Source organism: Ursus arctos, unplaced genomic scaffold, assembly GCF_023065955.2.
Source record: "Ursus arctos isolate Adak ecotype North America unplaced genomic scaffold, UrsArc2.0 scaffold_25, whole genome shotgun sequence".
Classification (NCBI taxonomy): domain Eukaryota; kingdom Metazoa; phylum Chordata; class Mammalia; order Carnivora; family Ursidae; genus Ursus; species Ursus arctos.
Genome location: NW_026622930.1, coordinates 30,850,644 through 30,874,217, shown reverse-complemented (window position 1 = coordinate 30,874,217; position 23,574 = coordinate 30,850,644). Strand labels below are relative to the sequence as shown.

General features: G+C 48.1%; 1 protein-coding gene across 1 annotated transcript in view; it reads left to right on the top strand.

Annotated features, from left to right (window-relative positions):
- Window positions 1–23,574, top strand: part of GALNT16 (polypeptide N-acetylgalactosaminyltransferase 16) — an 87,366-nt gene that overhangs the window by 33,221 nt on the left and 30,571 nt on the right. The window contains exon 2 of the mRNA XM_026519652.4: window positions 22,029–22,186. Coding sequence (XP_026375437.1) covers window positions 22,029–22,186 — 158 coding nt within the window. The remainder of the gene's footprint in view (window positions 1–22,028; window positions 22,187–23,574) is intronic.

Here is a 23,574-nt window from a genome sequence, read left to right as displayed (position 1 = left end):
GCTGTGTTTCAGGATCTGACAGAGCTATTCTCTGCTGATGAAAGAATTCAAGCAGCCCTAGAAGCAAGATGAAGGGATGAGCCCCCAAAGACCCAGACCCCTCTTTTCCCAAATCCCCGAGTGGCTGCTTTCAGCATGTAGCCTGCAGACTTCAGGAAGGGACCTTTCCTATCTTCCTGCCATGTGTCGCAAATGGTGCAGAAATTGGATGATAAAGTTCAATGCCAAAATAAGCCAATCCCTAACCTCTGGGGATGAACCCCTCTGCCTTTCTGAAGAGCTTTTATACTTAGAGCACCTGGGGCGCCTGGGTGGCTCAGTTGGTTAAGTGTCTGCCTTCGGCTCAGGTCATGATCCCGGGGTCCTGGGATGGAGTCCTGATTCTGGGCTCCCTGCTCAGAGGGAAGTCTGCTTCTCCCCTCCTCTCCCTGCCCCTGCACGCTCTCTCTCTCTCTCAAATAAATAAAAAAGATATTTAAAAAAACTAAAATATAAATCACAAAAGCCCCACATGCCTGTTCTAGCAAACACAATAACACAGAGCTATCTAACGGATGAGTAACTCTCCTCCCGCCCCTCCTGGCCACCCCACTCCAATACCATCTATCTGAGCGAAACAGTCACAGCCTGCCATGTGATTTTCTCCCTATGATCACAGAAATGCACACACAGACTTAGTAGGTCTCTCTCCCCTGCTGTCTCTTTACACAGAAGATGGATCTTACCCTTACACACAATCCATCCAATGTGCTTTACCCCCTAACAGTCCCCTCCGGGACAGGGTGCCTAGGTCCACCTCGTTCTGCAGAATGGCCTTGTGACAGTTCGTATAATGCATCCCCACCAACGGACGTTCAGGGTGTCTCAAGCCTTTGCCGACATACACAGCGCTAGAAGAAACATGCATACGGGGGACTTCACACACGCGTGCTTTTCTTCCTGTTGTGTGAAGCTCCCAGACTGGGATTACCGCTCAGAGCTCTGTATGTTTTATACTTTTAATTAAAACAAAAATTTTTAAAGCTCTGTATGTTTTTAATGTAAACACACCTTGCCAAATTATTTTCCCCAGAGGGGTAGAACGGCATACGTCTGCTAGCCGTGCTGCCTGCAGCCTCGCCAGCCGTGCTCGGTACTCTCCTTTCTCGCATCTGCCCATCCGATAGATGAAGATGGCGTCTTCTTTCACTTTGATTTTCCACCTCTCAGTTGTTTCATATGTTCATTTGCATTTCTTCCTTGAGGAATTGTCTGTGTCCCTTTCCCATGTATTATTTGGGTTGTAATTTTTTTTTTTTTTTTTGAGTAAGCTCTTTGGCCCAACATGGGGCTCAAACTCATGACCCTGAGAGCAAGAGTCGCAGGCTCTACCGACTGAGCCAGCCAGGCGCCCCTGTTTGTCTTTTTCATATCAGTTTGGCAGAGCTCTTAACATATTTTAGACATTAACCTTTTACCTGTCAAATGCATAAATATTGACTTATTAAATAATAGGATATTATTTGTCTTTTGAATTTGTTAATTGTACTCCTGCCATGGGAAAATTCTTGATTTTTGTGTAGCCCAGTCTAGCTACTGTTTCCTTAATTGTTTACGGGCTTCTTGCCCTCCTTAAGGATCTTCCTCACTATTCGGTTATTCTGCTAAATTTTATCACAATATATATATTTTTCACATGTATAGTTTGTTTTATTGTCTTTTTCTTCAAATTTTCATTTAAATTCTAGTTAGTTAACATATATGGTAAAATTGGATTCAGGAGTAGAATTTAGTGAGTCATCGCTTACAGACAACACCCAGTGCTCATCACAAGTGCCCTCCTTTTTTTTTTTTTTTTAAGATTTTATTTGAGAGGGTGAGAGAGAGAGAGCGCACCTGCAAGCACAAGCAGGGGTAGGGGGCAGATGGAGAGGGAGAAGCAGACTCCCCGCTGAGCAGGGAGCCTGATGCAGGGCTCGACCCCAGGACTCTGGGATTATGACCTGAGTCAAGGCAGATGCTTAACTGACTGAGCCGCCCAGGCACCCCAACAAGTGCCCTCCTTAATGCCCGTCACCCACGAGCCCCAACCCCTCCCACCTCCCCTTCATCAGCCCTCAGTTTGTTCTCTATATTTTAGAGTCTCTTATCATATGTATATTTTAAATTCATCTGGAATTTGTTTCAGTATCTGTTGTGACGTGAGGGCCTAATTTTGTTTTCCTCCATATGAATAGCCAGTTATGCCAACACTATTTATGCCACACTATCTTTTCCTCACTGAATTAGAATGCCGATTTGTCATATACTGAGTTCTTGTACGTATTATTTCCAGATTATATTCTGTTCCACTGACCTGTTTGTCTTTTTCTCAGCCAGCACCATATCGTTTTGGTTAGAGAGGCTTTAGATTAGGTTTAATAACTGGCAAGGCAAGTCTCTTCCATTGTTTTTGGCTTTCTTTTCGGGATTGAGGGGGTGGGATGGAGAGGTCAGGGCTATTTGCAGATGTTTGTTCTTCCAGAGGAACTTTCAAATCTTTTTGTCAAGATGAAAGTAAAGACAGAGCAGATGACGGGTCTTCCCCCTGGAAGGGTGTCCTGTGGGTCTTGCATGAGTTTGGAAGCCTACGCTCCTACCGCTGGACGGGGCTGTCACTGGCCTTTCCTGGCCTTGCGATCCCTGGATCACATAGGAACACAGTGAAAAAGATCAAGGCAGCTTTAGCCTGAGCTTGGAATGTCCCCTCTGCAGAGACTGTGTTTTTCCTTGGAGAAGAGACACAAATTCATATTATGGTCATCGGGTTTGGTGATTCTGTTTTGGTTTTAAAATCAATCATGGGTTGGAGAGAACTTTGTGCGACCTGACAGTCTGTAAAAAATACCCTGTACCTGTCTTTTTGGGTATGTAGGTAAATTCTGTTTGTTCATTTTTAAGAGATGCTAGATGGGAGGGAGTGCACATTTAACATTTCAATAGCTCTGGCCAGATTGGCCCGCCCTGGGAGGGGGGCTTCCCTCCTAGGCTCCCAGCGGTCTCCCCACCTATCCCTGGCCCCTGCTTGGTTCTCCGGGTGGAATCCTGGTTGGTTCACTGTACAGCTGCTTAAGAGAGCTACTAAAGAGAGTGGGTGGCTGACGTGGAGCCGACACAATGCTCCTTTATCCACCCCACCTCCTCCCTCCCCTTCAGCCATCCCAAAGGCACAGATCACGCAAGTAAGAGGCACCAACTTTGCATTTTCATTCTGGTTCTTCTTCCTGCCTGTGGAATCCCTGCCAGCTCTAATGCTTTCCAGAAGTAATTCTTCCTCTGCATCGCAGCCCACCCCCCATCCCAGCCCCTCCTGCCCCACTGCTCTAGAAATACTTGCTGTGTGACAGGGCCCGGGAGTGCTGAGCTAGATTCTATCCCTGGCTTTGTCTCTTTTTTTCAAAATCTATATTTAACCAGTTTGGCCCTAAAGGGAATTAGCCAAGTCAGGGCTGGAGCGAGGGCCAAAGGCTTGGGATTGCACGAGGAGTTCTGAACCCGGAGTCCAAGAATGGACCTCAGGGAGTTTGCGAACATCTGAAGCCGCCCGCAGCAGCGCATGGGGCTGTGTGGGTTTTTTTTTTTTTTTTTCTTTTTTTTCCTGAGTAGAGTCCTCAGTTTTTAACGGGGTCTCAGAACAGATGTGTGACCACTCCCCTTCCCCCCAAAAAGAACCACTGCCCTGAGGACAGGGTAAGTAACTTTATAATAAGCAAGCAGAGGAAAGGAATGGCATTCTAGAAATCTAGGGAAGGGTCTTAACAAGAAGGGGAAACAAGGAGGGGAAACTGTATGCAAAATTTTGTGTGAATGTGCCTTCAGAGGGTAGAATAGAGAGCTTTCATTAGATCCCCAAAGGGTTCACAACTCCGAAATTTAAGAATCACAAATGCAGAAGCTCAACGACATTAAAGTATTAATGTCCTCTAAGAGGATACATATTTCTAACAGAAATTTTTTTTCAAAATGTAAATACCCTTAATTCATTGTAGAAAATCTGAAAAAATCTTCTGGAAATCTTCTAAAATTCACTTATAATCCTGACGCCCACTTTTTTTTTTTTTTAGGATTATTCCAGAATGTCTGCTGCCTGTCTCTCATTCTTCTCTCCCTCTCCATGTATGCGCGTGTGTATACGCAAAATTAGAAACATACTGTTTTTAACATGATTTTTTCTACGTATTATTTTATGAGCACTGTCACCCGTTGTTAGTTTCTTAAAACAATATTTTTCAAACCTCATAAGGAATGGAACCCTTATTTTCAAACCAAATCTTATGCAGAAGTCTAAAAGATGGAATAAAAGATGTGAAGTTCTAGCTAAAGCACAGGGAGAGAAGCAACAATTTGAAAGGGGCGCCTGGGTGGCACAGCGGTTAAGCGTCTGCCTTCAGCTCAGGGCGTGATCCCGGCGTTGTGGGATCGAGCCCCACATCAGGCTCCTCCACTATGAGCCTGCTTCTTCCTCTCCCACTGCCCCTGCTTGTGTTCCCTCTCTCACTGGCTGTCTCTCTCTCTGCCAAATAAATAAATAAAATCTTAAAAAAAAAAAAAAAAACAATTTGAAAGCCGCTGCTCTAAAAATGAGTTCTAATGTACACAGTATTCTATCATATTGGTGTGTAGCCTGGCCAGATTTAACAAATAAGTATATAAGACATCTAAGTAAATTAGAATTTCAGATAAACATTGAATAATTTTTTTAGTACAACCGTATTCCAATTTGAATTTGAGAGAAACAATGAGTACTTTTTTGGTATAAGTGTATCCCATGCAATATTTGGGACATATTTACACTAAAAAAAGTTATTCATTGTTTATCTGAAATTCTCATTTAACTGGGCATCCTGTATTTTCCATGGCAACCTTATGATGTGCCATAGTTTGTCTAACCAAGCTCCCATTGTTGGACATTTAGATTATTTCCAATGTTTTACTGGTATAAAAAATACCAAGCAGTCTACCTTTGTACCCACATCTTCATAGATTTCTTATTTTGTAATACCCTAGAATCAGAATTGCTAGGTGGTAAACGCTTTAAAGGCTTTTGATACACGTGCCACGTTGTTTTCCCCCAAGGAAACTACCCTCAAGAGCTGTCCGTGCAAGTGCCTGGTTCTGGAGGGGTTAAATAGGCATCAATCCATTATTAGTGATTCGTGTTAGGTGGTTGTTCTGCTCTGGCCAGACCCCGAGACCGTCAGCTTCAAGGTTGGCAAGTTTGATCCTTGGGGTCCAGGATAGCTAGAAGGGGCGGGTTAGTCCAACAGCATCTGGGTGCTTGGGGTCAGGGGTCAGGGCTGATAAGAAATAAGGTAGAGTTGTGCTGGCCCTAAAAGGAGGAGGGGTCACTGGGACAGACTTGAGCCAGGAGAAGCAAAAGGAAGCTAGCTGTCCAGAAGAGGCCCATTGTAAGGCCTTATTTTTAGTAAGCAGCCTTGCATTCCATAAAGACAACCATTTCAACGAGGGGAGAGGCCACAGAGGAAAAAGTCTCAAAGGAGGTTTTTTCCACTTAAAAATAAACATTACATAAACATGGTAAGAACCAAAAGGATAGAAAATCATCCGTAATCTCCCCCTCCTAGCAAACCCCTGTTTCCCTGTTTCAGTACGCCTTTCTGGTCAAGCTCCATCATTTTCAGAAGGCTGCAATCATTCAGCGTCTGGGATTGATACACTGCCCCTCTCCTCCCATTACCGAGCCAGGATTTTTCTGGGCCTCTCCAGAGCTTTCAGAGCTAATATTGTTAATGCTATCTTTTCTTGATTTCACAAGTAATAATTATTCATTAAGACAGATTAGAACGTCCAGATAAACAAAATGGAGGCGCGACGCCCATATTAATTTGTAGCCTGCTTTTCTTCACTTCATTTTGTATGGTGAACAGCTTTCCACGTTAAAAAATAAATAAATTCCTACATCTTTGTAAATGATTGCAGTGTATTCCCTTGAAGGCCGTACCATAACTCGCTGAACAAATTCCCTATTACTGGAAATCTAGGGGTTTTTAATCTCCGCCATCTTTTCCTATTATAAATGGAACCCATTTTAATAATTTCCTTAGGAGGGATTCCTAAGATCGAATCCTACGTATACATCATTTTCAGACCCTCCCTTGTTACGTACTGATAAGTTTACCTCTAGAAGATTTATACCAGTTTATACTCCCTCTAATAAAGCACGAGAGCGTACTTATTTCCCCACAGCCTATAACAGTTATTGCAAATGGCTGCTAAATATTCTTTTCAATTGATGGAACATCATTTACTTACTCTTTTCCCCAGTGTTGACATTTAGATTGTTTTCAAATTTTCGTTCTTATAAATAAGACCATCGTGAACATCTTTGTGCCTAATATTTGTCTATGACTAATTGTGTGATTAAAACAGGAATCCTAGATGAGAAGGCACATTTACTCAAGTTACTCCCTCCTTCTAAAGGTTAAATTTAAATCTTCTGGATATATGGGAGATTTGGGGCCCAACTGGCACCCGGCCACGGCTAGGGGAAGATAATGGATAGAATAAAATAGAAAAGGCCGTGTGCCAAAGGATACAGCACTAGAAATGGACTGCCAGACTGTTTTCCAAAAGGGTACTAATTTAATAACCATTTTGGTGGCTTAAAAACAATTTAATGTAATATTCAAAGATATTAGTCAAGGAAGAAAAGCACTATCCACCATTAACCCACCACAATGTCATTCCCCACAAAGGACTCTTCAACTGCAATAAAACACACACTTCTGCCCCTCCCAGACTCAAAGCTAGCATGCCCCAGCTCATGCATGGGGCGGGAGCCACTGGTGGGGCTCCCAGGGTAGCCCCTGCCGGCAGCTTCCCCACTTCCCCACTCTAGAGATCCTGTGTATTCCTACCTCCTGTCCGAAGCCCAAGGAGGAAGCAGGTGCTCTTTTGGTGACACGTGACCAGAGCTGCTGACCACTCCTCCAGCTCCTGTTGGAGCTGGGATCTCTGGGACACCGTGTACACACCCTCTTGATGGGACAAACATCCTCTGAGCACCTACTGTGTGTCAAGAACAGCAGTAGGTCATATACAAAGAGGCTCTTGGCTCTTCAGCGGGGTTCCAGGATCTGTAATAAATACGTATTGAAGAATGATGGGGTGAATGGATGTTGTTACAGATCATTTCACGTTCAAGGTGGAGCGGCCTCAGAGAGCGTCTTGCTCAAACCCCTTCCTTTTGTTTTTTAATTGTTGAATTTTTGTTATGTTTTTATTTAAATTCCAGTTAACATACAGGGTTATATTAGTTTCAGGTGTACAAGATAGTGATCCAACACTTCCATACGTCACCCGGTGCTCCTCACCCAGGACAAGTGTCCTCCTTAATCCCCACCCCTATTTCACCCCCCCAGCCCCCTCCCCTCTGGTGACCCTCGGTTTGTTCTCTGCAGTTAAGAATCTTTTTTGGTTTGCCTCTCTCTCTCTTTCTTTCCTCCTTTGCTCATTTGTTTCAAACCTCCTCCTTTTATGCAGCCATTGAGAGAGGGCCTCCCGTGGATGTGGACAGGGTGCAATGATTTTATTTAATGCGCTCAAAACCCCTGGGCGGTAAGCATCATTACCTCCTTCCTGCAGCTGTGGAAATGCTATCCACACAGGGTACCTCAGGCCTGCAGAATGGCTGTGGGCTAGCCTGAGGGACTTGACTGACGGCCTTTTCAGCTCCCCGTGGCCTGCCTGCCCCTTTCAACCAAGTTACTAAGCTAAGCACTCCATACAAGGCATTTTACGAGAGGGGTTTTTTTTTTTTTAAAGCTAAAAATGGACAAATGGTAAAGGAAACACTCCCCTTCAGAGTGTTCTGTGGTCGGTGCCTAGAGCACAAGTGAGATTATGGCTCTGGACCAGGGCTTGCCTTCTTAACCCTCTCCCCAAACCCCATTTTCAATTGTTAGGCTTGCGCTTTGGGAAGAAATCAGGAGACGCCTAGCTGGGCCTCCAAGCATTACCTGGATGTTGAAGTCACGTGCTCTAACACCCACCCACACACTCGAGGGCTCAGCCACCATATACCGCTCCCCTCCTGTCTCCACTTTGAAGGGCAGCAGAAAACACCACCGAAAAGATGCCCCTTTGGCATATTGATTATTTTGAGCTGTAGGCATTTGAAAACCAGCAAATGCAAGGAGATGCTTTCTCTGAACTCCCATCATCTGCCTAAACACAGAGCCTCCAAAAGGAACTCCCTGGTCATAAATCCCCTTCCTGTGAGTTTCAGCAGCCAAGGAAGATTGACTTTTATCATGGGAGAGAAGACCAGAAGTCAACACCACATCCGGACAAACTGTCACAAACCATCAAACCATCGTACCTCCCATCTACTCTTCTAAGGGCCCATTCATCTTCCTAAAAGCCATTAACTCTTCCCTAAGAGGTCTACATCCTCCTCCCCTTTCCCTCTTAAGATGGTGTGTAATCCTGAATTCTGAGTGCCTTGGGGAGTTACTCACTTTTATCTGAGTATTTTCCTTGTATACATGTTAATAGACTTCTGTTTGTTTTTTCTCTTGTTAATCTGTTGTGATTTATAAGAAATGTATCTTTGGTCTTCGTCCGTAGTGCCTGGCTCACAGCTCCCAAACTCTTGGAATTTCCTGAGTGATAGGAGCAATGGGAGCATGTTTTATTATAATATTTGTCTCGTGTCCTCAGTTATGTTAACGAGGTGACTTTTGGATGGGGCCTGGTTGCGAGGGGAATGAATACCTTGAACTGTGAATAGAGGGGTGGACCTTTCAGTCCGACCCCCTGATTTCCGGGGAGGGGAGGGGAGAAGAAGCTGAAGGTTGAATCAGTTGCCAACGGCCAATGATTTAATCAATCATACCTATGTAATATGAGGCCTCCATAAAAGCCAAAAGGAGGGGGTCTGGAGAGCTGCCCAGTTGGGGAACCAGACGGTTTCACGTGCCACCCAAGCAGAACAGAAGCTCCTTTGTTTCAGATTTTGCCCTGTGTATCTCTTCATCTGGTTGTTGATTTGAATCCTTCAGTAGCCTTTGTAATAAGCCGGTAATGTAGTATGTAAGCTCTGAGTGGCTCTAGCCAAGTAATTGAACCCCAGGAGGTGGTCGTGGGTTTGTAGTCAGTTCGTCAGAAGCACAAGTAACCTGGGCTTGTGACTGGCATGTGAAGTGCTGGACTGTCCTGTGAGGCTGAGCTCTTCACCTGCGGGACCTGAGGCCGTCTCCAGGTAGACAGTGTCAGAATTGGGTTGAATTGTAGGACATCCAGTTGGTGTCTGAGAATTGCTTGTTAGTGGCCTGGGGAAAACCCTGCCACATTGAAACTGGGTCCCAGAACACTTTATCTGTCTTTTATTACAGGAGTCTCAGCTAAGAACTTAGAAAGGCAGAGGGAAAATTATTCTTTTTCCCCTGCAACTTCCCTTCCCCTCCTCTCCGTCAGGAGTAACCTGTCCCTGGCTGGTACTTCTGCCCCCAAATGTTTCAGGTGAGGAAGGGCTTACTTTTCATCTATTTCTTTATATCTGAGATTCATTCTGAAGATGGTGATGTTGATGATGACAATAATTTAGCTCAATTCTTTTATCTTAGGTAAAGAAGAATTAAGGTTCATCTGGCCTTTGTAAAGAATTTTATTGTAGGGCACCTGGATGGCTCAATTGGTTAAGCATCTGCCTTCGGCTCAGGTCATGATCCTGGGGTCCTGGGATTGAGTCCCGCATCTGGCTCCCTGCTTTGCACTGGCTCTGCCTGCCACTCCCCCTGCTTGTGCTCTCTCTCTCTCTCTCTGACAAAACAAATAGATAAAATCTTAAAAAAAAAAAAATTATTGTAGGGGCACCTGGGTGGCTCAGTCAGTTAAGCACCTGCCTTCAGCTCGGGTCATGATCCCAGGGTCCTGGGATGGAGCCCCACGTCAGGCTCCCTGCCCTGGGGAGGGGGGTATCTGCTTCTTCCTCTCCCTCTGCCCCTCCCCACCACTTGTGTGCACACTCTCTCTCTCAAATAAGTAAATAAAATCTTTTTAAAAAGAATTTTGGTGAGAGAATACTTATTTATAAAAATCAGGTTTGTATAAAGGAAAAGGTAAAATTCTTCAGTCTTCCAGCCCACTCCTGGGCCACTTTCTGGAGGTGACCACTGTATACCAGTTCGCCATGTATTTTTCCAGATATATCTATGCATTTACATACACATGTATTTACTAACAGTTTATATACAGTGAATCACAATGTACATACATAACTTATTCTTTCTAACATTTATTTAGAATTCTACTGTAAGGATAAACTATAATTTAGGGATCATATAATCTGTTACCTAAACTAAGACAAATTCTAATTCACAGGGGCTCCTGAGGGCACAAGTGTATGCTGGGACTGTCTCAGGAAAACCAAGTTACGTTTACCTAAAAATGGAACTTCTACTGGGTCAAAAAGTAGTATTTAAAAGGATGTTGTCAAGAGTGCCTGGGTGGCCCAGTCGGTTGAGCATCTGACTCTTGGTTTCGGCTCAGGTCTTGATCTCAAGGTTGTGAGATGGAGCCTGAGTGGGACTCTATGCCCCGCTTTGGGTTCTGTGCCCCCCACTTTGGGCTCTGTGTGGGGTCTGCTTGAGAGAGTCTTTCTCTCCCTTCCCCTCTGTTCCTCCCGCCCGCTCATGCTCTCTCTCTCAAATAAATAAATACATAAAATCTTAAAAAAAATAAAATGATGTTGTCAAATGGTCTTGATCATACCAGTTTATAATCTATCAACATATAAGGGCGTCTATTTCTTCTAACTTTCAAAATACTGAACATTATATATAATTATTCTTGGACTTGCCAAATTAGCAAGAAATTGTATCTTATTTTAATTTGCATTTAATAATCAATGAGATTGAATATCTTTCATTTCTTCTTTTTTTAAAAGACTCATTCATTTAAATTGAGAGAGAGCACGTGCACATGCATGCGGGCACATATGTGCATGCAGCGGGGGAGGGGCAGGGGGAGAGACTCCTTCGAGCATACTCCCCACCAAGCAGGCAGCCCAATAGGGACTCAGTCCCACAACCCATGAGATCATGACCTGAATGAAACCAAGAGTCCATGCCCAACCGACTGAGCCACCCAGGCCCCTCTTTCATTTCTTATTGGTCATTTGTATTTCACATTTCAATGAACTACTTGGTCATATCCTTTTTGTCTACATTTCTTTTGAATTATTCGTTCTTTTCTTATTGACTTATAAAAGCTCTTTTCATATTGAAGGAGCTAGTTCTTTGGCCTATTTTTGGCTAATATTTTTTTTCTAGCATGTTTGTATCTTGACTTTGTGGTATTTTTAGCCTTATAAAAATTTTAAACCTTTATGTACATTTTCTTGTGACATTTGGATTTTATATTCAAGATTGCAAAAAACAAGAACAAAAAGCAACTTTTTCTGCATACTTTTTAGTTTCTTTTTTATTTTATTTTACTTTATTGGTTTTTTAAGAGATTTTTAAGTAATCTCTACACTCAACATGGGACTCAAACTCACAACCCTAAGATCAAGAGTCATATGTTCCACTGACTGAGCCAGCCAGGCACCCCTAGTTTCTTTTTAAATTTTAAATTTTGAGCCACCTAGAATTTATTTTGATTTAAAAAATGAACTCAGCTTTATTTGTTTCCATATTGTCTGGTCACTTTTCCTAACATCGTTCACTGAATAGTATGTCTCTCCCTTCCCCCTTCCATTTGAAATGCAAATATATCTTGTGCCAACCCTCCATATGTACTTGGTTCTATTTCTAACCTGTTTTCTTTTATTGATTTGTTTGGCTTTATACCAGTAGTATCTTGCTATATAAAGTTTGCCGTCTTTCATATGTCTTAATATCTGGTAGGTCTATTTCCTTATCTTCAAGTTTTTTGAGATTTTTCCTGATTGTTCGCTCATGTTTAAATTCTTCCGGCTGAATCCTCCTCCCTCCCACCACCCCCAATACAGTTGTTATTTGATCAGGATTGCATGAAATTTGTAGATGAAGTCAGGGAGGATTTACATCTCCGTATCCCTGAGTCTTTTTCAAGAATGGGCTGCACTTCCCACTCAGGTTCTATTTATCTATAGGGTGGTCATCAAGCAGAACATGGACAAACAGGGGCGCCTGGGTGGCACAGCGGTTGAGCGTCTGCCTTCGGCTCAGGGCATGATCCCGGCGTTGTGGGATCGAGCCCCACATCAGGCTCTTCTGCTATGAGCCTGCTTCTTCCTCTCCCACTCCCCCTGCTTGCGTCCCCTCTCTCGCTGGCTGTCTCTATCTCTGTCGAATAAATAAATAAAAAAATCTTTAAAAAAAAAAAAAGAACATGGACAAACATATGTATTAAGTGGTTTATTTAGGTTACATTGCAATGCATGACCCAGTCATTGCGTTGTGACTTATTAACCACGTATGGTTTGGTGCACTGCGCACGACTGCGATGAATGAGATGCGTAACACTGTATTTCCATCGATCCCAGCCGTGATCCGATGATGTGTGTCTCTGATTTCTGCTTGAATAAAACTGCATCCTGGGATGCCTTGGTGGCTCAGTCGGTTAAGCACCTGCCTTTGGCTCAGGTCATGATCCCAGGGTTGTGGGATCGAGTTCCATATCGGGCTCCCTGCTCAGTGGGGAGTCTGCTTCTCCCTCTGCCTGGGGCTCCCCTTGCTTGTGTTCTCTCTTTTTCTCTGACAAATAAATCAATAATATAGTTAAAGAAATTTTTTAAAAACCCTGCATCTCCAGCATATCCTGGAAGAATTCATCGAAAGGGCTCTGTTCATTAAAAAAGAATCTTAGTATTATCCCTGTTTCCGGATTTTATGGCCATTTTGTATATTGCACCTAGGTAAAATGCTGGGCCATGGGAGGTGGCTGCCAATCTAGGGGCATGGTCCTGCTTCGGACACAAGTGGGACTCGCCCCTGCAGTGCCCCTTGAAGAAAGTCACATGAGCCAAGCTGCTTTTTTCCTGTTCCCCTTCCCCTCCTTTTTCTTTTTGCTTAATTTGATATTAAAAGTCTGCCTTTGTAATGAATGCTCTATCAGAAGGTATAACCTAATTGTTTAATTATACTAATTATATTAATTATATATGAAGCACAGGTAATGTACTTCTAAACTTGACCTGCCATGCCAATAACGTACTGTGCCAGCTCACTACACTAATTTGGCTCTTTGTTCTAAAAAGTGGTATAAACTGAGGCACCAGGCCACAATGAGCCCCCGCTGAGTTCTAACGACTTGATCCTGGCCCAGCTGGGATCCTCAGCGGGTGAGGCAGGAGGCTGCTGACACTCTTGGAATAGTCAGTGCTGGGTGTGTTCTCTGCAGTACCTGGCTCATACCTGCTTCTATTTCTCCAGTTACTATCTGATAGGTTCAAGGTCAGTAGACTGAACATGAGCACCAGAAGTGCAATGATAACCTACAGACCCCAACATATTACACCTGCGTGATCTGCACCGTATGTGGGCTGGAAAGGTGTTTGTGGGGGCCTGGGGAGCCCTGAGGTGGCCCTGTCTCAGCTGGTCTTTCTGTTCACTTCCTTTCTCTCGGCCACCGATGTGGCAATGCTGTTGGGGTGGGGGAGGTTGTTAGCATCAAGCAGACGAGAACCTCAACAGGAATTGGCTTTGTCCCCCTTTTCTGTGACTGCAGCTGAAGGTCGTCAGGACCCCGAGGACGTGCCTGGCTGGAAAGACCGAGGAGGGCCCGGACTGACCCAAGGAAATTTGGTTATGTGCTGTTTTGCTCTGACTAATACAAACTCTTATACTTTTCATTTTTTCCACGTCCTTTCTAGCCAAAGCAGAGAAGCGTTTCCATGCCCATGTCAAGCCAAGAGATGACAGCACTGTGTCCGCCTCTGTGCAGTGAGCTGCTGCTCTGAACCCTGAGCCCAGTGGGGAGGCAGCCTCCAGCCTGCACTTGTCAGGGCCTGGTTGTGTTCCGGGCACCAGAGGCCAGCTTGTTTTGGAGCTGAGGGACTCAGAATTGGAAGGGGGTGCCAAGCCCATCTGTGCCTAGGAGTAGTCTGAAGACAGAGAAAGCTTTGTGCTTAGGCCCTGCAGCCAGACAGCCTCAAATCCCGGCCCAGCCCAGCCTCTCAGCAGCTGTGTGACCTTGGCATTTTATCTCCCTGGGCCTCAGTTTCCACTTCTGTCAAAGCAGGCTCAGGAGGGCACCCATTGGCAGGACTACTTGAAGCTGGAAACCGGCACCAGCTCATAGTAGGCCATCAGGGAGCAGTCAGCATCAGCTCATTACTGCAGGAGAGGCCTCCTTGTTCCTTTGACTGTGCAGCAGCTCTGACGGGGTGGGGGGCGGGGTACGGCAGGTTCCCGTACTCTTCACAAACCCAGGAATGCTCTGCTCAAGCTGGGTACACTGAGGCGCAGGTGGAGACGGAGCTGTCCCTCCGCACGTCCCCAGCATTGCCCGCCCACAGAGTCCCCCATCCCTGGACGACCTCTGGGCCAGGCAAAGTGTGGAAAATGAGACCTGGGGAGCTTGATTAGACCTAGAATCTCCGTAAACCTGAACAGAGACCATCTGGGGAATGCACTCCCCCTCTCTCTTGAGGAGACCCCTGGAGTCATAAAGCTGTGCAGTCATCAGCGCCCTTGGAGAAATCAGGTCGTGGTGGCAAATCTAACTGGAAGCCCAGGGTGGGCTTCCCAGGCGGCCCTGACCCTGTGTGCTCCTCGGTCTGTCATGGAACCAGAGCCTCCAGGGCATGTAGGCCTGCGTTGCAAGGGCGTGGTTTCTATAGTAACAGCGGAGGCTCCAGCTGAGTTCCTTAGCTCTGCTGATGGTGAGGCGGCCCAAACAGAGGACGAAGCCCAGACTCACCGTGAGGCTCCTGGCAAGGGGGTCACGGGAGAGGGCCTCCAAGGTCCCTTCTAGTCCTTGGTCCTGTGGTTTCACCAGCTCTCCGTCCTGCGTCTGCATAATCAGCAGCTCCGCCTCGCTCGCGCGCCGCACACCTGGAGAGCTTTAAGAGCCCCTGCCACGAGCCTCCCACCGCCAGAGCTTCTGATTGAATTGGTCTTGGGCGGGGCCTGGACGGCAGGATTTTTTAAATCTTCCGATTCTTCAGATTCTTAAAGTGCAGCCAAGGTTGAGAAGGACTGGTAAAAAGGCAGGCGAGCTAATAATAATTAATAATTAAAATTTATGTGCCAGATAGTGTGCTAAGCACGTTAGTTACCTCGTCTCCTTTAATGCTCACAATAATCCCCATTTTCCAGAGGAAGAAGCATGCTCAGAAAGGGTAAGTGACTTCCCAAGGCCAGAGAGCAGTAAACACAGGCTTTCAGGCATTCTATCCCAGAGATTTCTAAGGCCGGGCTGGTAACCCTTACGTAACAGCTGTGGAGGCCACGGGAAAGGCGAAAGGGAGACATGTCTGGGGCAGGCCCCTGAGGGACCCTCGATACCCTAGGCGAGGTTTCCTGTACCCAAGCTGAGGTCCCCAGCCCTGTGCCACCCCGGCATCTCGTCTGGTTGGATAGGAGCGCTGGCAGGCCAGGCGGGGTTGGCTGCTTCCCCAGAGCCCGGCGGCTTGCGGGAGGCCTGGTGGGACCCGCCTTTTCATTTGGGAGAGGTGGAACCTGACACCTTGCACTCAGAGCGGTGAATCATGTGCTCCGTTTCCCAGCCTTCGGGATGAATGGCAGTCTTTCAACTTTGGACACAGCATCAGATGAGACTTTGTTCCCGGGGGAGTGGGGAGTGGTGGGGAATCACATTTTGTTCGCCAGGTGTTTGGGGTTTAGCGCAGACTCAGGAGAAAAGTCAGGAGCCATCCATAAAATAGGACCAGGGCCTTTTTATTTGCAGTTTCATTGAACTTGAGTGAAAGGCCAGCCCAGCAGGTACCTGTTTTACTGGCAATAAAAGGAAATTAGACAGCAGTTATTTAAAAAGAGTTTGAGTTGTTTAAATCTACAATTTAGAGGTGCATGTATGTTTTAAAAGAAAGTTTACAGGGCTTGGGGATTTGGGTTGAACTGTTTTTGATAAAAATGATGTGGAAAATATTTTCCTTTCTTATTTTAAACCTTCCCCTTTGCTGTTTGTTTCCTAAATTTAGCAGTCAGGGAGAAGTAAGCAAATCTAGCTGGAAAAAAATTGAAGCCGGTCAGGCAAGATTCAAAGTTTAATTGAAGTGACGGACTGAAAATAAAATTCTCCAAGATGAAAAATAATTCTTCCCATGTTATAGAGCAGAGTCATTATTTCAGCTTAAACAATTTCAGATGTGACTGACCTTGTTGGATTTGGAAGTGCTGGCTTGGGCACTTCCCAAAAGGACAGACTGGGGAGGAGGCCACCGTCTAACCATCTAACCCTCAGCCAAGAGCTCTTAGAGGAGGCTGGAGGGCTGTGGGAGGCCCAGCAGGCTGTTACTCACCGTCTCCCAACCCTCCTTCCTTGCCAGGGCAACTCAGGGGACACTTAAGTTGTGGTCCAGGTGGAACCCCCCCCCCCAAAGCCTGACCACAGCCCTGCCTGCTGGGGAAGGCAGGGAATGCCCCACCTGACTCTAGGCTTAAGTCGCTGGGCCGGATGCCAGGGACCAGCCTGGTATCTTGGAATGGATGGCTGGCACCAAACTGTCATTGTCATTGGTGGCTCATTTTTTGGTTTTTGTTTCTTACTTTTTTTAAAAAAGATTTTTATTTATTTGAGAGCAAGAGAGCATGCTTGAGTGAGAGAGCACAAGAGGGAGAAGCAGATTCCCCACTGAGCAGGGAGCCCGACGTGGGGCTCGATCCCAGGACCCTGGGATCATGATCTGAGCTGAAGGCAGATTATTAACTGACTGAGCCACCCGGGCGCCCCTGTTTCTTACTTTTGAAGAATGGTTTTCTGTTCATTGGAATGACTGAAGGACTGACATCTCTGAATTTTTGGTTATTAGAGAGGATAGTCAGCTCAAACTAGTTTAAGCAAAAACAAAACACCAAAACAGAGGACAGATAGGTAGTAGATAGGCAGGTGGATAGGTGGGAAGGTAGATAGGCAGACAGATAGGCATAGATAGATACAAAAAAAAGCCCAAGATGAATTGGGATTAGATATGACTAGCTCCAGGGACCCCCAAATAATATCACTGTAGCTCTTTCATTCTGTCTCTTGGCTCTGATTGTTTCTTCTTGGCTTCATTCTCCAGACAAAATTTCTCCATGTAATAGGCAAAAGGACTTGCCTCCCAGTGTAGCAGTGATGACAAAAAGAGCTCATCTTATAGAAGGGTCTCGGGGTGGATTCTGATTGGCCTGGATGAAGTCAAATGATGATTGCTTCACCAATCTCTGTGTCTAGGAGTGTGGTGATAGAACAGTCTAGCCTGGGCCTTGTGCCCACCCCCGTGGTGGTGATCAAGGCGTTGATGGGACAGGAGGACAGTGATTAACAGGCCTGCCAGGAGATGTAAGTGGGAAGGAGATCCCCAAGGCAAGCAGAAACCACCCTGCCACCAACTTGGTCCACCTCAGTTCCAAGTAATGTGTTAGCCTAGTACGGGTGTGGGAGGCGAAGGGGATGAGTGGGGTCGTGACAGCTCATTGCTCACATATTCATGAGCCGTTGATTTTGAATCCTACCAACAGGGGATCCAGCATTAGATAAAACAGACGATACCTGCCCTAGTGCCTCTTATATTCTTGTGGGGAGAAGCAGTCAGAAAGATAAAATAACTAGGGGCGCCTGGGTGGCACAGCGGTTAAGCGTCTGCCTTCGGCTCAGGGCGTGATCCCGGCGTTGTGGGATCGAGCCCCATATCAGGCTCCTCCGCTGTGAGCCTGCTTCTTCCTCTCCCACTCCCCCTGCTTGTGTTCCCTCTCTCGCTGACTGTCTCTATCTCTGTTGAATAAATAAGTAAAATCTTAAAAAAAAAAAAAAAAAAAGAAAGAAAGATAAAATAACTAAGCAAAATACACAAAGAACATCAGATGACACTAGTGCTAGAAGGAAATTTAGAACAAGGCAGGAGGCCAGGGAATGTGGGGCTGGCTCGTAGTGTTACAGGTAGGGGTTAGGGAAGGCTCACAGAAGAAGCAAGGTTTGAGCAGAGCCTTGCAGAGGGGTGAAGGAGGGAGCCATGCAGATATCTGGAAAAGCCTTCCAGAATGGAGAAGGAACAGAAAGATTGAGGGGAGGGGCGCCTGGGTGGCGCAGTCGTTGGGCATCTGCCTTCGGCTCAGGGCGTGATCCCGGCGTTCTGGGATCGAGTCCCACATCAGGCTCTTCCGCTATGAGCCTGCTTCTTCCTCTCCCACTCCCCCTGCTTGTGTTCCCTCTCTCGCTGGCTGTCTTCTCTCTCTGTCGAATAAATAAATAAAATCTTTAAAAAAAAAAAAAAAGGAAGGAAGATTGAGGGGAAGGGTGGCGGCAGGCTCAAGGAGCATAAGGAGGCTAGTACGGCCAGAACAGAGCCAGGGAGGTGGTGAGGGCAGAACCTGAGCCCCTGAGGTAACTGGCCCCACTCAGAGTGTCCTGGGCCATTGTGAGCTCTGCTGGGACCTGTGCTGAGGGAGAGCGAAAGCCTCCGAAGGTCATGTGATGTGTCAGAGGATTCCCTTTTGTTCGCTGTGGTCTCTCCCCTGTCGATTATAAGTAAGTTGAGAGCAGGGACAATACTTATTCATTCATTCGTTCATTCACTCATTCATTCCTTTATTCAGCAAACATCCACTCAGTGCCTACTACGTGCTGGGTGCTGGGAGCTCCAAGGTCGGGAGCTCACCGCCTAGTGGAAAAGAAAGAAAAGTAAAGCACAGATGTTAGTGCCACGTAATACGTGAATTGAACGAGCAGCTCCAAGCGCCCTCACCCCCTCCAGAAAGGGCAGCGGTACGAGTCCCATATAGTGGCTCCAAAGGGCTCCAAGCCCAGGATCTCGGGTCTCCCAGGAGGATCCAGATATAGCCCCTTCATGGTGCTGCAGCCTAGAGCCAAAGGACGCGTGTACGCCTCGCCAGCGTGCTTAGTAAGCAGTGTGGTGGGAAAACAGGGGAGAAGGGGAAGAGCATTCACTGGTCACCAGTCTGCGGCACATGCACCATCTCTGGACTCCTGTGCCAGCTCGGGTTGGGGCGGGAAGGGCTTCCATGGCCAGTTCTCCAGCTCCCCGTGATCTGAGGTTGAGGGTGAGGGCTTCTTCCTGATCGTCCATGGCCTGTCCGGCATGGGATGGGGGAGCCACCAGGGGTGATCTGCGGTTCATATGGCTTTTGTGTCTTTCCATCTTCCCAGCCTCTTGCCCAGTCTGCACATGCTAGACTGGCAGGAGATACTTGTTGAGTTAGCTGTGGATGCCCAGGGCAATGGCCTCGGTCAGGCCGTGGAGCACCGAGGAGGACGTCACGGATGACCCCTGCATGTGTTGCTGGGAGGACCAGGAGGTCGGGACGGCCCACCTCTGCAACAGGCTATGCAGGAGAAGCAGCAGCGCTGGTCTTCAGTGACTGATTCGTTTTGAGGTGTAGAGTTAGCGGCACCCATGGGACGTTCAAAGGCCTGAAAGTCTCAAGACCAAAGAAAGGGCCAAAGGAAAAGGAGAGTTCAAGAGCCGCAAGGAAATGAGCTGCGGCATGAGCTGCAGTGAGGGTGTGTGAACTGGTTAGATACCAGGTAGAAGAGGTCTGGGTGGGGACGGGGGAGGCCAGGGAGGCGCTGGGGAGAGAGGAAGCTAAAGCCCTGCAGAGGTCACATCCTACCCTGCCTCAGTGTCCCTTCTACCTGGCTGACTCGGGGCCAACTGATGTTTCGGCTCCAGGCCCCAGAGATGCTGGGTCAGTGTTAAAGCAGGGCCAAGAGCTCTGGGAGGGAGCAGGGACTGTGTGACTCCACAGCACCCTCTTCACGAGGTGGCTCAGAGGTGAAGGGTCCAACCTTGGAGGACAATTGGAGCATCATCGGAAGCTATGGGTCTGCGGGAGGGAGCAGCAGACGCTTCTGGACGACATCTTTGAGGATGTCTAGCCCAGTTTTGAGGCCCTGAAAGGAACTTCTCTAGTGAACCTTGGCCTGAGCTCTGCTGAATGAATGGGGGGCTGGATGAAGGAGTGAGTGACTTCAAGCATTCTTAAACAAATGAATGAATGATGAGAAAGGCCGAGGAACTTGCAGAGGGAGTCCCAGTGCCTGGTAGATGGGCTGCTCTCCATCCACGTTTCTTGGGTGATGGGTGAGTGTGGGATGAGGACTCAGAGGTTTTCTGAGCCCGCAGAGTGGCCAGAAGTCCTAAATAAATAAACACGGTTATTTCCCACAGTTGCCTTGCAGGATAATTAAGTGGCATACTCTGCCTTTGGGAGCTTCTGCAGTTTTTCTTTTATTTTATCTCAGATATCAACTGGAGGCTGCTTTCCGTTTCTCTGACCTGGGCTGGGAGGAATTGGGGGTGGGGGCAGAGTTAGCACCCATCCTTCTCCCAGGTGGGAAGGACACAGAGGACTTCTCATGCTGGCTCTCAAGGTTGGACAGCTTGGGTCCTTCTAGCAATCCAGGGTTCAGATCAAAACAGCCTTCCTCTCCCTCTCTCCTTCCTTCCCTCCTTCTGTCTTTCCTGAAATGGATTTCCAGCCATGGGGGCTACGCCACATCTGTCCAGCCCCCCGTACGGCACCAGCTCCGAATAGGAATCACGGTGTGGCCGCCGCAGCGGCGGTCACCATCCTGAGCGTCTGTGTGTAGCTTGGGGCTGGGCCTGGTGGACACGAGGAAACCTCCCTCACTGGCTCTGACCTCAGGGAGCTCCGGGGCTGGCTCCTAGGACAGGATGCACCGGAGGCTGGAACTCGACAGAGTGGCATCCCTGAAGGAGATACTCGCCTCCTGGAGCCTTCCGCAGTCTTGTCTGGTGAGGACCGGGGCTAGGCTTTCATGGAGGCCCTGGGCCGCTGTGGATGTCCCCCAGCATCACCCAACACCTCAGTCTCCTCTCCCCCAGGTTCAGCTGCCTTCCAGGGACCATCCCTCTGGGGCTAGGCCTGTGATGGAGTCTTCATGCAAAGGTTCTGTGTCTGGACAATCCTTACCCACCTTCCCGCTGCCTCTGGGGGCTCACAGCTCCAGCCCACGCTGCCGGGCAGGTGGGAGGGTGTAGTCAGGATGCGCTCACTGTTGATGATATCTCAAAGGCACTATGGGAACATCCGGCCTGCAGTTTGGTTCAAATAATAAGATGTCAGGATCCATCTATCTCTCCATTCATCTCAGTTGTGCCCTTCCCCAGGGTCTTTCATGGGGGGACTTTGGGAGCCCAGAGTGGGGTGTGGCTAAGAGGAGAGAGGCTGGGCCATGGCATGTGTCATCCGTCACTCGCCGGCACTTAGCACGGGTGAGCCAGCAGCTCTGACATGGGGCCGCTTCAGCAGCAGGCACCAGTCCCCGAGAAGATGCATCATTGCATTTGTGTTCTGGCAGCTCTAGCACGAGCCTGGGAGGGCCTGCTTGTCCTCACAGGTAGCCCCCTCTGTGCGGCAGCTCGTGCAAGCTCCGGGTGTTTACTCATCAGGCACTTCCTGCATGCCTAGTCTAGGGTCAGGTCCAAGTTCATCCCTAGGACACTGTAGGCTGCTTGGCGACCTCCAGCTTGGTTGGTGGTCCCCTCAAGGCACCTCATCTTGGGGGTCACTGTCTCCAAATCCAGCAAAGAGCACTAATCAAGAGAATGACCTTCAAGGTCAGAACAACCAGTTTGAATCCAGAACCTGTGACTGGACTCGCTCTGACCTTGGGCTTTGAAAAAAAAAAGAAGACTTCATGTTTTAAGAGCAGTTTGGGTACTGTCTTTTTAATTTCTTGAGCCTTGGTTTCCCTATCTGTGCAAGGGGGGAAATACTGATCTCCTGCTCACAGTGTTGGGAGAAGGTGCAAACGAGGTAACACAGCTGGCTCCTGCCTGTGGGATCAGTACTTACCACACAGCGGCTGCTTTAGCCTCCTGCCTGTGACCCCTCTGATGCTGACCTTTGTCTCAGGTGACAGGAACACCCTCCAGAGGCTTCGATGAGAAGGCGTACCTGGCAGCCAAGCAGCTGAAGCCCGGAGAGGACCCTTACAGGCAGCATGCCTTCAACCAGCTGGAGAGTGACAAGCTGAGCCCAGACCGAGCCATCCGGGACACCCGCCATTACAGGTACAGCCTCCATTGTGCGGTGGAGGGAAGGCCCGGCACCTGTCTGCTTGCTTCCATTTGGTCACGCGGACTGAAGAAATGAGAAAGATTTCCTCAGACTCCGTCTGGTTACTGAGACACTCACACCCTCACCCTCAGCTGTCCTCCTCTGTTTCGTTGACCTCCTGAGGGCCTGAGACGGCCAAGGGGACTCAGCTGGTGCCGGGGAGGCCCCCCAGCACCTCAGCCTGGAGTCCCAGTGAGAGTGAGCTGCCAGGGGACCACCGGGAGGTCAGAGGGGGTGGGCGAGCCTGTTGACGGTGCCTGAGGTGAAGAGGGCCCACCAGCCCTGCCCGCACTGTGCGAGGGGATCTGTGCATTAGAATCTCTTTCCTTCTCCTCTTCCTGCCCCGCTGCCCCCACTTCCTCAGCAGTTCCCAGAAATGCTTCCCAGCCTTGCTCTTGGTTCTCCCAGTGTGGTAGGTGGGCGAGGCCCCGGAGCAGAACCAAGGACACCTTCTGTGATGATCCCCACTCTGACTCTACTCAGTGTGAGTGACCAACCTTGGGCAAGCCATCAACACCCCCTCCTTGGTTCAGGCCCTTGACGTGTCCTACCTGGATTACAGTCACCACCTCCAGTCCCCTCTTCCTGCCCTCACCTATGGGAACAGTCTGAGGTCCTTACCCTGGAGTGCAAGCCATCCCTCCGGGCCCTGAGCCTCTGCTCCTTTTCACCTACCGCTTCATGCTCCCACAATCCTATACTCTTCTGCCCCAACCCCCCCCGTGTATACACACACTGTTTCCCTTGCCCGAACCCCCGCCCCCTCCCACTTGCAGCTTCACAACTCCCCTCAGTGTCCTCTCCTCCGGGAAAGGTTCCTTGCCAACCCAGGCTGGTTTGGAGGCTTCCTCTGTGCTCTGTGCAGACAGGGTAGATGTGGAAGACTCACCCATGTGCCTGCAGTTTTGAGTGACTGCCATGGGCTGTGTCGGGCCCAGCTAAGTACCTAGCACCAGGTGGGGACGATGCAGGTCACGATTGCTTTTCCTTCTGCAGCAGCTTCTCCAGAGCACAAAAGGTGTGTATGAGATAAGAATGTGGAAGGGGACATGCTTCTAGCACCTTCCATGTCACTCATGGAGGTGAGCCTGAAATCCAGTGGGCTCGGCAGCCTTCAAGGTGAGATGGACATGGAGTTGGGGGAGCCCCAGACTGTCCTCACTCTCTTGCAACCCCAGCACTGCCAGCCTCCAGAAACTCACGCTACCAAGTAGGACAATAATCCTGCTACTCAGAAAGGCCTCCCCCCAGGTCCAATGGCCAGCTCAGATCTCAGAAGTTCTTTCTCAGTCAGTCCTGGTGCAGCTTCCACCTGCACTGTGGGACCTACAAGGCTATGTCC